The sequence below is a fragment of the Mugil cephalus genome, chromosome 2 (genome assembly GCF_022458985.1).
Source record: "Mugil cephalus isolate CIBA_MC_2020 chromosome 2, CIBA_Mcephalus_1.1, whole genome shotgun sequence".
NCBI classification, from domain to species: domain Eukaryota; kingdom Metazoa; phylum Chordata; class Actinopteri; order Mugiliformes; family Mugilidae; genus Mugil; species Mugil cephalus.
In genome coordinates, this window is record NC_061771.1 from 30658673 (window position 1) to 30668964 (window position 10292).

A 10292-nucleotide genomic window follows, 5' to 3' on the forward strand; every position below is an offset into this window, starting at 1 on the left:
CAAACATTTTTTTGAGAAGTGGAAGTTGAGGCGTTTGAGATTCAAGATTAATTGTAGCTCATTTTACACTTATCACAAATTCCACACAAGCGTTTAATGAATCAACAGAGTAAAAACATTAAAACAAGTAAAAGGTAAAAGTCCAACAACCATTAAATCTAAACTGAAAAACTGAAGAATGAAGGAATGAGAAAATTAGGAAAACAAGTTGTTATGAACATTTTTATCATAATTCACAATGAAATAATTTTATTCCAGAATAACCAGTTTGTACCATATCTCTCTAATCCATTGATATCTTTGTGTTCTCAGCAGTACCAGTATTGTAGTATTAAAGCATATATGTACAGAGTGTGAATAAAGAGTGAAGATCAAGTTCATTCATTGATCTCAAAGCTTCATCATTAAATGGATCAGACAGTTTGATTGACAGGACGGATGATCAGAGGTGCAAAATTTTTACCACCTCTGTTATTACAGGGACTGATGTATGGATAAAGTTTGTCATTGAAGGAGCAGCCAGTAAAGGAGTAGATAAGAGCTGCAGTATCTACATCATGAAAGGAGACCAGACCCTCCTCATAATCCACAAACACCCCCACCTTCAAAGGACGAGAATGAAGAGAGAAACGCACTGGAGGACCTGAAAGGGCTTTGTATTCATTTCCATTTCTCAAACAAACAGTCCAGTAACCATTCTTAGGATTGAGTTTGATGTTTCCCTTCCTGTTGATTGACTCTCTGGCCACTCCTAGATCCCAGTCAGTTTTTCCTTTAACCTGGACCTGAAACTAAAATCTGCCTGAAGAGAAACTCTTCTTTCCTAGAACATTACCACATGTAGAAAATCTCTCTGGTTTGTCTGGAAGTCTCTTCCTCACATCACCACAGTGAACTTGTTTTCTATCATTAGACAGGATGAGGTAGGGATTTGCTGTATCAGGATCTAGAGTCACATCCACTGCATACTGCTGGACCCTCTTCAGCTCAGTCTCAGAAAGCAGCTTCTTCTTGTCTTTACTGAGTGTCTCCTCCAGCTGAATCACAGCTCTCACCACAGTCCCCTCATATAATGGTGGACGGATGCTGACCTCTGTCCAGTCCTTGGTGGGTGGAGCAGCTTTCAGGGAGGAGAAGCTTTCGAGGAGGTGGAGGTGGTCTTCAGAGCGTGAGAGCTCCTTTAACTTAGAACTCCTCTTCTTCAGCTCAGAGACTTCCTGTTCCAGATCTTTGATGAAACCTTCAGCCTGTTTCTCTGTTGTTTTCTGTTTGTCTTCGATCTCCTTTATGAGCTGGTCCAGGCCTCTCTCAACAGACTCCTTCAGAGCAGTGAAGACCTGAACACCTTCTGCTTTCTCTCTGTCTGCAGCAACTTTACTCATCTTCACTATCTCTTTTGTCTGCTCAATCTTCCGTCGTCTCTTCTGGATCATCTGCTCAATTTTATCTTCTGTCTTCATTCTGTGTTGAGCTTCATGTTTGAACTGAGCAACCATCTCACGGATGAAAGTGTTGATGTTTAGTTCAGGTCTTGTCTCAAACACTTTATTACACAGGGGACATTTGTATAGATCAGTAGTATCCCAGTGTTGAGTGATGCAGTGTTTGCAGAAGTTGTGTCCACATGATGTAGAGACTGGATCAGTGAACACATCCAGACAGATGGAGCACAAAAACTGATCTTCAGATCTCAGACATCTGGCAGCAGACATGTCTACACACTGACAACAAGAGAGAAAGAGAGAAAAACACAGTTTAAGTAGAGATTTATTGATTATTGATGAGTTATTGAACTTCTAAAGAAACATGCAAAGTCAGTATGAAGTATAAAGAGTTGAACTTCCTGTTGGACCGAAGCTCTAAGTTTTGATGCTGGTTGTTGAAACACAGTAAATATTTTCAGCTGTACTCACCAGTATTTAAGTCAGATGTTGAGAAGGAACAGATGAACTCAGATGAATTTTCTTCAGGTAGGAACACAGAAATTTGTCCGGACTGCAGCTCTGCCACCGCCCAGACAAAGTTTCACTTTTGTTTCAGTAAAGTGACGTTGAATCTGGTCTTTCCAGTTTAGCCCCTCTTCTGACTGCAGCTCTGTTTGTCACGGTTTGTGTCTTACTTTAAGTTGAGATGTGATCAGTTTAAATTGTACTGAGATTATTACTTATTTTATTACCAGGTGTGACTTTAATGCAGATCATAAAAAGACTTCAATGTATTTGTTTCTTTTTAATTCAAACTCTTCTGATTGTTGTTTTTTTCTGACCTCTGAAAAAACCTCTGTCTGGACTGCAGCTCTGCCGTCGCTCTGACAAACTTAGACTGTCAGTTCAGGAAAGTGACGTTGAATCTGGTCTTCATGGTTGACCACTTCCTCTGACTGCAGCTCTGTTTGTAACAGTTTGTTTCCTGCTTCAAATTCAGACATGAATTAACACTGTAGTATAGAGCGGTGCAGGGTCACAAAAAGTTCACGCTGACCAGGAGGTGTGCAGAAAAACAGGTTGACTTTTATTCTCCATCAAACAAAAGTCATCTTTTAACAAAGAAAAATGGGGTGCTGCTCTTCCCATAGCATACAGCACCCCCCCCCCCCCCAAAAAAAAAAAAAAACCCACAAACAACATTCTCAACCTATATATACCCTGGATGTGACGCCACTCATCCAAGTGATTTCTTCAGTTCTGATAGACTAGTGGGAAATTGAGATCTAAACAGGCCTTGAGGTCCTCTCATACACCTGCACTCGTCGAAGGGTGCTGGTCCCAAATTATGTAGCAATATGTCTGTAAAGACGTTGAAAAAGCTACTTGGATAAGTGGTGAAATGTCTTCAAGGAATTCTACACATCCAGTTGCCTTTATTCAAAGCCTTTTGAATTACCATGACCTGGATGACTGAGAACCTTCACAGATATCTTCTGTTAGTTGTCTTTTTCTGACCTCTGCTGGTCACAGAGAATAACTATATCAGACTTCACGCCACTTTCAATGACAATAATAAACTTAAAAAAAAATAAGGTAACTTCAGGGTTAACCCTGGATTTCCAGTATCACAAAGCTGGATTCATTGTTATCGAGGCACTTAGACAAACTTTAATGATTCACAAGGGAAAATAATTGATCATAGCAGCTTAATTGACACAATGAGATGAGCTGTTATACAGCTGGATAAATGGCAGCAGAGCTGAATCAGTCTGCTGGAGAATGAGCTCCACTGACCCTCAAATGTTTGGTGTAGTGGATGGGATGGATTGTCCATAATGGAGAGCAGTTTATCCAATGTCCACCTGTCCCTCACTGAGACAAATGACTCCAACTCCCTACTGATCACTTGTCCAGCCTTTCGGATCAATCTGTCGATCCTACTGATGTCTTTTATTGTACTTCAACAACAAACCATAGTAAAGAACAGGGCACTCACAACAACAGACTGGTAGAAAGACTCTAGTAACTCACTGCACACATTGAAAGACCTGAGTTTCCTGATAAACTCTCAGAAGATTCTCAGGTCTTTCTTGGACACAGCATCACTGTTGTTCCTCCAGTCCAGACTGTTGTTCATGTGGACTCCCAGGTACTTGTAGTTTTCCACTGCTTCCATCTCCAGGCCCTGGATGGTGATGGGCTCCACTGGTGTCCTCTTCCTCCTGAAGTCAATGTCCAGCTTCTCGGTCTTGTCCACATTCAGGAGTGGTTGGTTTGCCCGGGACAACTCCACAAAATCCACGATCAGTGTCCTATACTCCACCTCCTGTCCATCTCTGGTACACCCTACAAATGCAGATTCATCAGAGAACTTCTGCAGGTGGCAGGACGCAGAGCTGTATCGGAAATCAGAGGTGGAAAGATTGAACAGGAAAGGAGATAAGACAGTCCCCTGTTGTAACTTACTGCTCGGGTCAGGGTAACTTTCAGGATTTATCTGAATCCGATAAAGCAGACCTGGGCATTTTACGGCCCGCGGGCCACATACGGCCCTTTGGGCATTCCCGTCTGGCCCGCGGTATGTCAGTCATAAGCACAGACAGCTTCTTGCCATCTATTAACCCTTAAAAGCCTGAACGGATCGCTGGCATCCGTCAAAGCGGCCGATTTTGAATTACCGTAAGTCACAGTGGTTTGCGCTATTGATAATATTCATTGTGACTGAACACTGGTTAGTTGTGCTTTTGCCTGGAAGACCTTCGTAACATCTCAAGGGTATAACTAACTTTGTTTTTACCAACAAATTCCTCCAAACAACTCTCTCTTGCTGGGGCTCCGCGATCGTTGCTCTTCAACCTGCAGCTGACAGCAGCGATGCGTCATCATTACCGTAATGGCAGCGTTTTTTCTAGAATGCGCAACTTGAATATTGTCCATCGGGGAGTTACGGTAATTCAAATACAGCAAGATTCTCTTTGTGGGCAGACAAACATTCAGGTCTTAAAGGGTTAAACATTTATTGAGCTTTATTTAGATACAGAAAATAATTCATGTAGCTACATGGTCCCTTCTTGGTCCACTGAAGTTTTCAAAGAGGACAAAGTTTCCAACATTCCAATGCGTTATATCCAAAACTACAGATGGATTGTGTTTCATTTTCCTCTTCAACCTACAGCAAAACTCATAAATTTAAATAAATATTTACAGAATATTCTTATGTTTCTGATTACCAGTAGCAGCTTATCAACATATAATTTACTGCTTTTTACAATGGGAGAAAATTAATATTGAGCAGAATTACGTTCAAGTTATCATTTGGTTTGGCCCTCCAACACAGTTCAGAGTTTTCATGTGGCCCCCTGTAGAAATTAATTGCCCAGCCCTTTATTCCCAGCCATATGTCCCCGCTCAGCTCAAACACAGCTCAGAATCAGGATAACCTCATTCAGGCCAACAACTTGATATATTGATATGATGTACTTGTGTCATCAGTTTCCAGCTGTATTGTAGCCCATGTAACATTATGTTTCAATTTCTTATTGTTTCATTTATTTTATACCTGTAGTTTGTTTTCATCGGACAGAAAGTTGGTATGTATGTGGCCGGTTCCTCCCCCACAATGAGTTAACCTGGCCCAGTGTTAACACTCAGTCCTGTGATACATGTACTTGGGTACATGTCATCACTTCAGTACCTTTAGCCCTTATGATACCTCAGTTAGCATTGTCTTTTGAGTCACAACTTACTAGTGGCCCTGCACCGGTAACAAGGTCATTCCTTAGATAAATTCCTGCCAATCCTGTTGAGTTTCGGTCGTCACCAGTGTACCAACCTGCTTACAGCCACGGTCAACCAATCATGGAGCCACTCAACACCACTCAGCATGTCAGCCAAGGAGCTCCACCACTTTTCTCGACTTACCACGGGCAACAGACCACTCCAGTTCTCTCCACTCCCTACCCTGGTTACGCACCACTACCCGGAGATGAGTTACTCCTTGCAACAACCCTTGGAATCCCTCGACCTTGACTTTGCTCTGCTCAAGCTTGCATTAGACAACATACTTGGAAGTGTTGCAATATAAATATCAAGTGGTGACTGGACACATCAAGCTCCCAAATGCACTGCAACTTGCTAAGGCATATGTGCATGACCCAGCACTATATACTAGTGCACTGCAGGCTCTACAAGATAAGTACAGGCAGCCGCGACAGCTGGTCCAGAGTGAGCTAGGTGCCATAATCAATGCTCCTCTCAAGATGGGTGACACCAACGCCTTCGACTCATTTGCCTTGCCTGTCCAGTCACTGGTAGGCATGTAAAGGACCCTTGAGGGACAAAATGGATTTGAGCTCCACTGTGGCTCCCACATTGATCGACTGCTGAGTAAGATGCCTCCCACCTACTCCGATGGTTTTGTTGAGTATTGTCTGTGATATGGCATTCTGCAGACTGGCACCGACAGAACGTACACCCTTCAAGACTTAGCTATCTGGCTCCACAGCATATCTCTGGTTGAGTCACAGTACTCTATCAGACCACTACCCCCCACCAGCTAGGAAAGACCAGTGAACTGTCCAGTCCAAAGAGAAGCCACCGACTGTGTGTTTCAATGTAGCTGAGAAGGGAACCAGAGAAGAAACATCCAGGGTAGAATCTACCCAAGCCAAGGTCAAAACCAAGCCGAAATGTTATTGCCCATATTGTGACGGTCACAGCCTTAATTCCTGCAAGGAATTTAAGAAGCTGGATGCTGACCAGGACCAGGCTCAAGGATGGCAAATTATGTCAGAAATGTGGACAAAATCACACCGAGGCCCGGTGCACTCTTAAGTGACCTTGCAAAACCTGTAAGGAAACACATCTCACTGTCTTGCATGAGTCAGTCCAGGAAACCAAATGGGAGGTGTACAGAGTCAGATCACTCGCCACAAAGGTGTATCTGGACCGGCCCAACAGATCTCCAAGAGTAATGCTGAAGATGGTTAAGGTCCTCCTCCATTATGGGAACCAGAAGATGGAGACACATGCAGTACTTGATGATGATTCAGAGAGGAGCATCGTCCTTCCTCAAGTGATACAGCAGCTAAACCTCATCTCCCACCCCGAGACTCTACCCCTGCAAACTGTGTATCAAAGCATCAAGCAACTCAATGGTGCATCAATCTCCCTGGAGGTATCATCCCCATTATGGCCATTCGAGAAGCACCTGATATCCCACACCTTCACAGTAGAGGGACCGACTCTTGCTGAACACACCAACCCAGTTGTGGTGTTGCAGCAGAATTGCAAACACCTCAGAGGGTTTCCCTTACCACCAGTTAACCGTGTCCAACCTCTACTCCTCATTGGTTCTGACATGCCTCACTTGATTCCCCCAGTGCAACCAGTGCACACTGAACCACCAGGCGGTCCCATTGCTATCTGCACTCAACAAGGCTGGTTGCTTCAAGGACCCGTTGATACTGTCCATTTCTCACCTGGAGTTCAGCAGTGCCTGCGCATTGCCATAGCCTCAGCTTCCAGCGAGCTTCACAGGAATGTAGAGCGCCTCTGACAAATGGACATCTTGCCCTACAGTGAGAAGGCTGCCACCCGCTCAAAGGAAGACCGGAAAGCTCTCACTCTGCTCCAGACAGCCACCATTAGAGTAACAGTAGATGGCATCCTACGCTGTGCCATGCCCCTTCTTCGCTGTTCAACTGATCATTCTCTCTATACTCCCCCGGAAGCAGTACTCCCCAGGCTTCGCCACACAGAGCAGAAGCTCGCTTCTGAGAGATTTGAAAGCTGGAGGAAGCAGGCTATATATCAAAGGTTTCACCAGGAGGAGTGGGCCGGTTGTCAGAGTCATGGTTTATACCACACCACATGGTTCACCACAACGGAAAGGACAGAGTCGTCTTTGACTGTTCTTTCCAATACTGGGGACAGTGACTGAATGAGCTACTGTTGCCTGGACCACCCTTAGGGCCTTCCTTACTCTGTGTCCTGCTTAGGTTCTGCGATGTTTCACAGGATCCATCTTCAGCCTACCGACTCTGCAGTGCTTAGGTTCATCTGGAGAGATATGCAGAGGAAGAGACAACCGTGGACAAGTGTCTACATAGCATTCACACTACCGCTGAGGCCAAAGCCTTCATCCATGACCTACGCCAACTTCTTGGAGGAAATGTAAGTTCTTTCTACCTCCTAATTAACAATATAAGTTGATCATTGTTCTAGATTGTGTTGTGGCAAGAAATGTGTGAGTTTGAGTTATGGATATTTCATTTAAATGTATAGTAGTTTATTCAGGAAAGTTTTCTTGATTTGACTGTTGAATAATATACCAAGCTTTTGTGTTGTAATTCAGTTTGTTGTCTTTCTTCATTTTCAGACCAATCAATCAACTTGATGCTTTGTAAATTGTGCTAGCCTAACATAGATTAAACAAGGAAACAAGATTTCTCCCTCCAAGTGCCTTGATTTTCTCACTGGACTCATAATCCATGATCCACCGCCTCAGCCAGCAACTGTTTACCGGGGCTCGCCCTCAAACATATGTTTTGTTCAGTTATGGTATTTTGTTGACTCTATTTTTTTTATTTTTCACCTGCCAATGAAACTTGAGATGGAAATTATCCATATGGTTCTAATCTCTTATATTTATGTGTAAATATTCATTAATACAAACTGTCCCATTTTCATAATCAATCACTTTTTTTTTTTTTTTGAGAATTGGAAGTCGAAGTGTTTTAGATTCTTGTCTTCAACAAACTCTCCTGATGACACAGACACGATCTAGTTCACAGCTCTAGGACTTTAATTGTAGCACATTTTACAATTATCACAAATTCCAAACAAGAGTTTCATGAATAAACAGAATAAAAACGTCGAAACAAGTAAAGGTAAAAGTCCAACAACCATTAAATCTAAACTGATGAATTAAGGAATGAGAACATTAATGAAAGAAACAAGTTGATATGAACATTTTTATCATAATTCACAATGAAATCATTTTATTCCAGAATAATCAGTTTGTACCGTATCTCTCTGATCCATTGATATCTTTGTGTTCTCAGCTGTACCAGTATTGTAGTATTAAAGCATATGTGTAGAGAGTGTGAATAAAGAGTGAAGATCAACAAGTTCATTCATTGATCTCAAAGCTTCATCATTAAATGGATCAGACAGTTTGATTGACAGGACAGATGATCAGAGGTGCAGAGTTTTTACCACCATCATTAAAACAGGGACTGAAGAATGGATAAAGTTTGTCATTGAAGGAGCAGCCAGTAAAGGAGTAGATAAGAGCTGCAGTATCTACATCATGAAAGGAGACCAGACCCTCCTCATAATCCACAAACACCCCCACCTTCTCAGGACGAGAACCAAGAGAGAAACGCACTGGAGTCTCATCACGAGCTTTGTATTCATTTCCATTTCTCAAACAAATAGTCCAGAAACCATTCTGAGGATTCAGACTGATGTTTCCCTTCCTGTTGATTGACCCTCTGGCCACTCCTAGATCCCATTTAGTCTTTCCTTTAATCTGAACCTGAAAATAAAATCTACCTGAAGAGAAACTCTTCTTTCCTAAAACATTAACACATGTAGAAAATCTCTCTGGGTTGTCTGGAAGATTCTTCCTCACATCATTATGAATCACTTGTTTTCCATCATCAGACAGGATGAGTTTAGGATTTGCTGTATCAGGATCTAGAGTCACATCCACTGCATACTGCTGGACCCTCTTCAGCTCAGCCTCAACCAGCAGCTTCATGTCTTTACTGAGTGTCTCCTCCAGCTGAGTCACAGCTCTCACCACAGTCCCCTCATATGATGGTGGACGGACGCTGACCTCTGTCCAGTCCTTGGTGGGTGGAGCAGCTTTCAGGGAGGAGAAACTTTGGAGGAGGTGGAGGTGGTCTTCAGAGCATGAATGCTGCTTTACCTCAGAGCTCCTCTTCATCAGCTCAGAGACTTCCTGTTCCAGATCTTTGATGAAACCTTCAGCCTGTTTCTCTGTTGTTTTCTGTTTGTCTTCGATCTCCTTTATGAGCTGGTCCAGGCCTCTCTCAACAGACTCCTTCAGAGCAGTGAAGACCTGAACACCTTCTGCTTTTTCTCTGTCTGCAGCATCTTTACTCATCTTCACTGACTCTTTTATCTGCTCAATCTTCAGTCGTCTCTTCTGGATCATCTGCTCAATTTTATCTTCTGTCTTCATTCCGTGTTGAGCTTCATGTTTGAACTGAGCAACAATCTCACGGATGAAAGTGTTGATGTTTAGTTCAGGTCTTGTCTCAAACACTTTATTACACAGGGGACACTTACATAGCTCATTAGTATCCCAGTGTTGAGTGATGCAGTGTTTACAGAAGTTGTGTCCACATGATGTAGAGACTGGATCAGTGAACACATCCAGACAGATGGAGCACAGAAACTGATCTTCAGATCTCAGACATCTGGCAGCAGACATGTCTACACACTGACAACAAGAGAGAAAGAGACAACAATACAGATTAATTCGAGATTCATTGATCATTGATGAGTTATTGAACTTCTAAAGAAACATACTGAGTCATTATGAAGTGGAAAGAGTGGAACTTCCTGTTGGACCGAAGCTCTAAGTTTCGATGCTGGTTGTTGAAATACAGTAAATATTATCAGCTGTACTCACCAGTATTTGAGTCAGATGTTTAGAAAAAAACAGATGAACTCAGATGAATTTTCTTCAGACATAAACACAGAAATTTGTCCGGACTGCAGCTCTGCCACCGCCCAGACAAAGTTTCACTTTTGTTTCAGTAAAGTGATGTTGAATGTGGTCTTTCCAGTTTAGCCCCTCCTCTGACTGCAGCTCTGTTTGTCACGGTTTGT

General features: G+C 42.8%; 1 protein-coding gene and 1 pseudogene across 1 annotated transcript; both read right to left on the minus strand.

Moving 5' to 3' along the window:
* Positions 1-272: 272 nt before the first annotated feature.
* On the minus strand, positions 273-1924 carry LOC125004063 (annotated as a pseudogene).
* Positions 1925-8214: 6290 nt separating this feature from the next.
* LOC125004065 (E3 ubiquitin-protein ligase TRIM21-like) lies at positions 8215-10214 on the minus strand. Its single transcript, XM_047578415.1, has 2 exons — positions 10093-10214; positions 8215-9900 (listed from the first exon to the last, which is right to left on the minus strand). Exon 2 carries the CDS (start codon positions 9889-9891, stop codon positions 8596-8598), a length of 1296 nt encoding a protein of 431 aa, XP_047434371.1. The 5' UTR covers positions 9892-9900; positions 10093-10214; the 3' UTR covers positions 8215-8595.
* Positions 10215-10292: the final 78 nt, after the last annotated feature.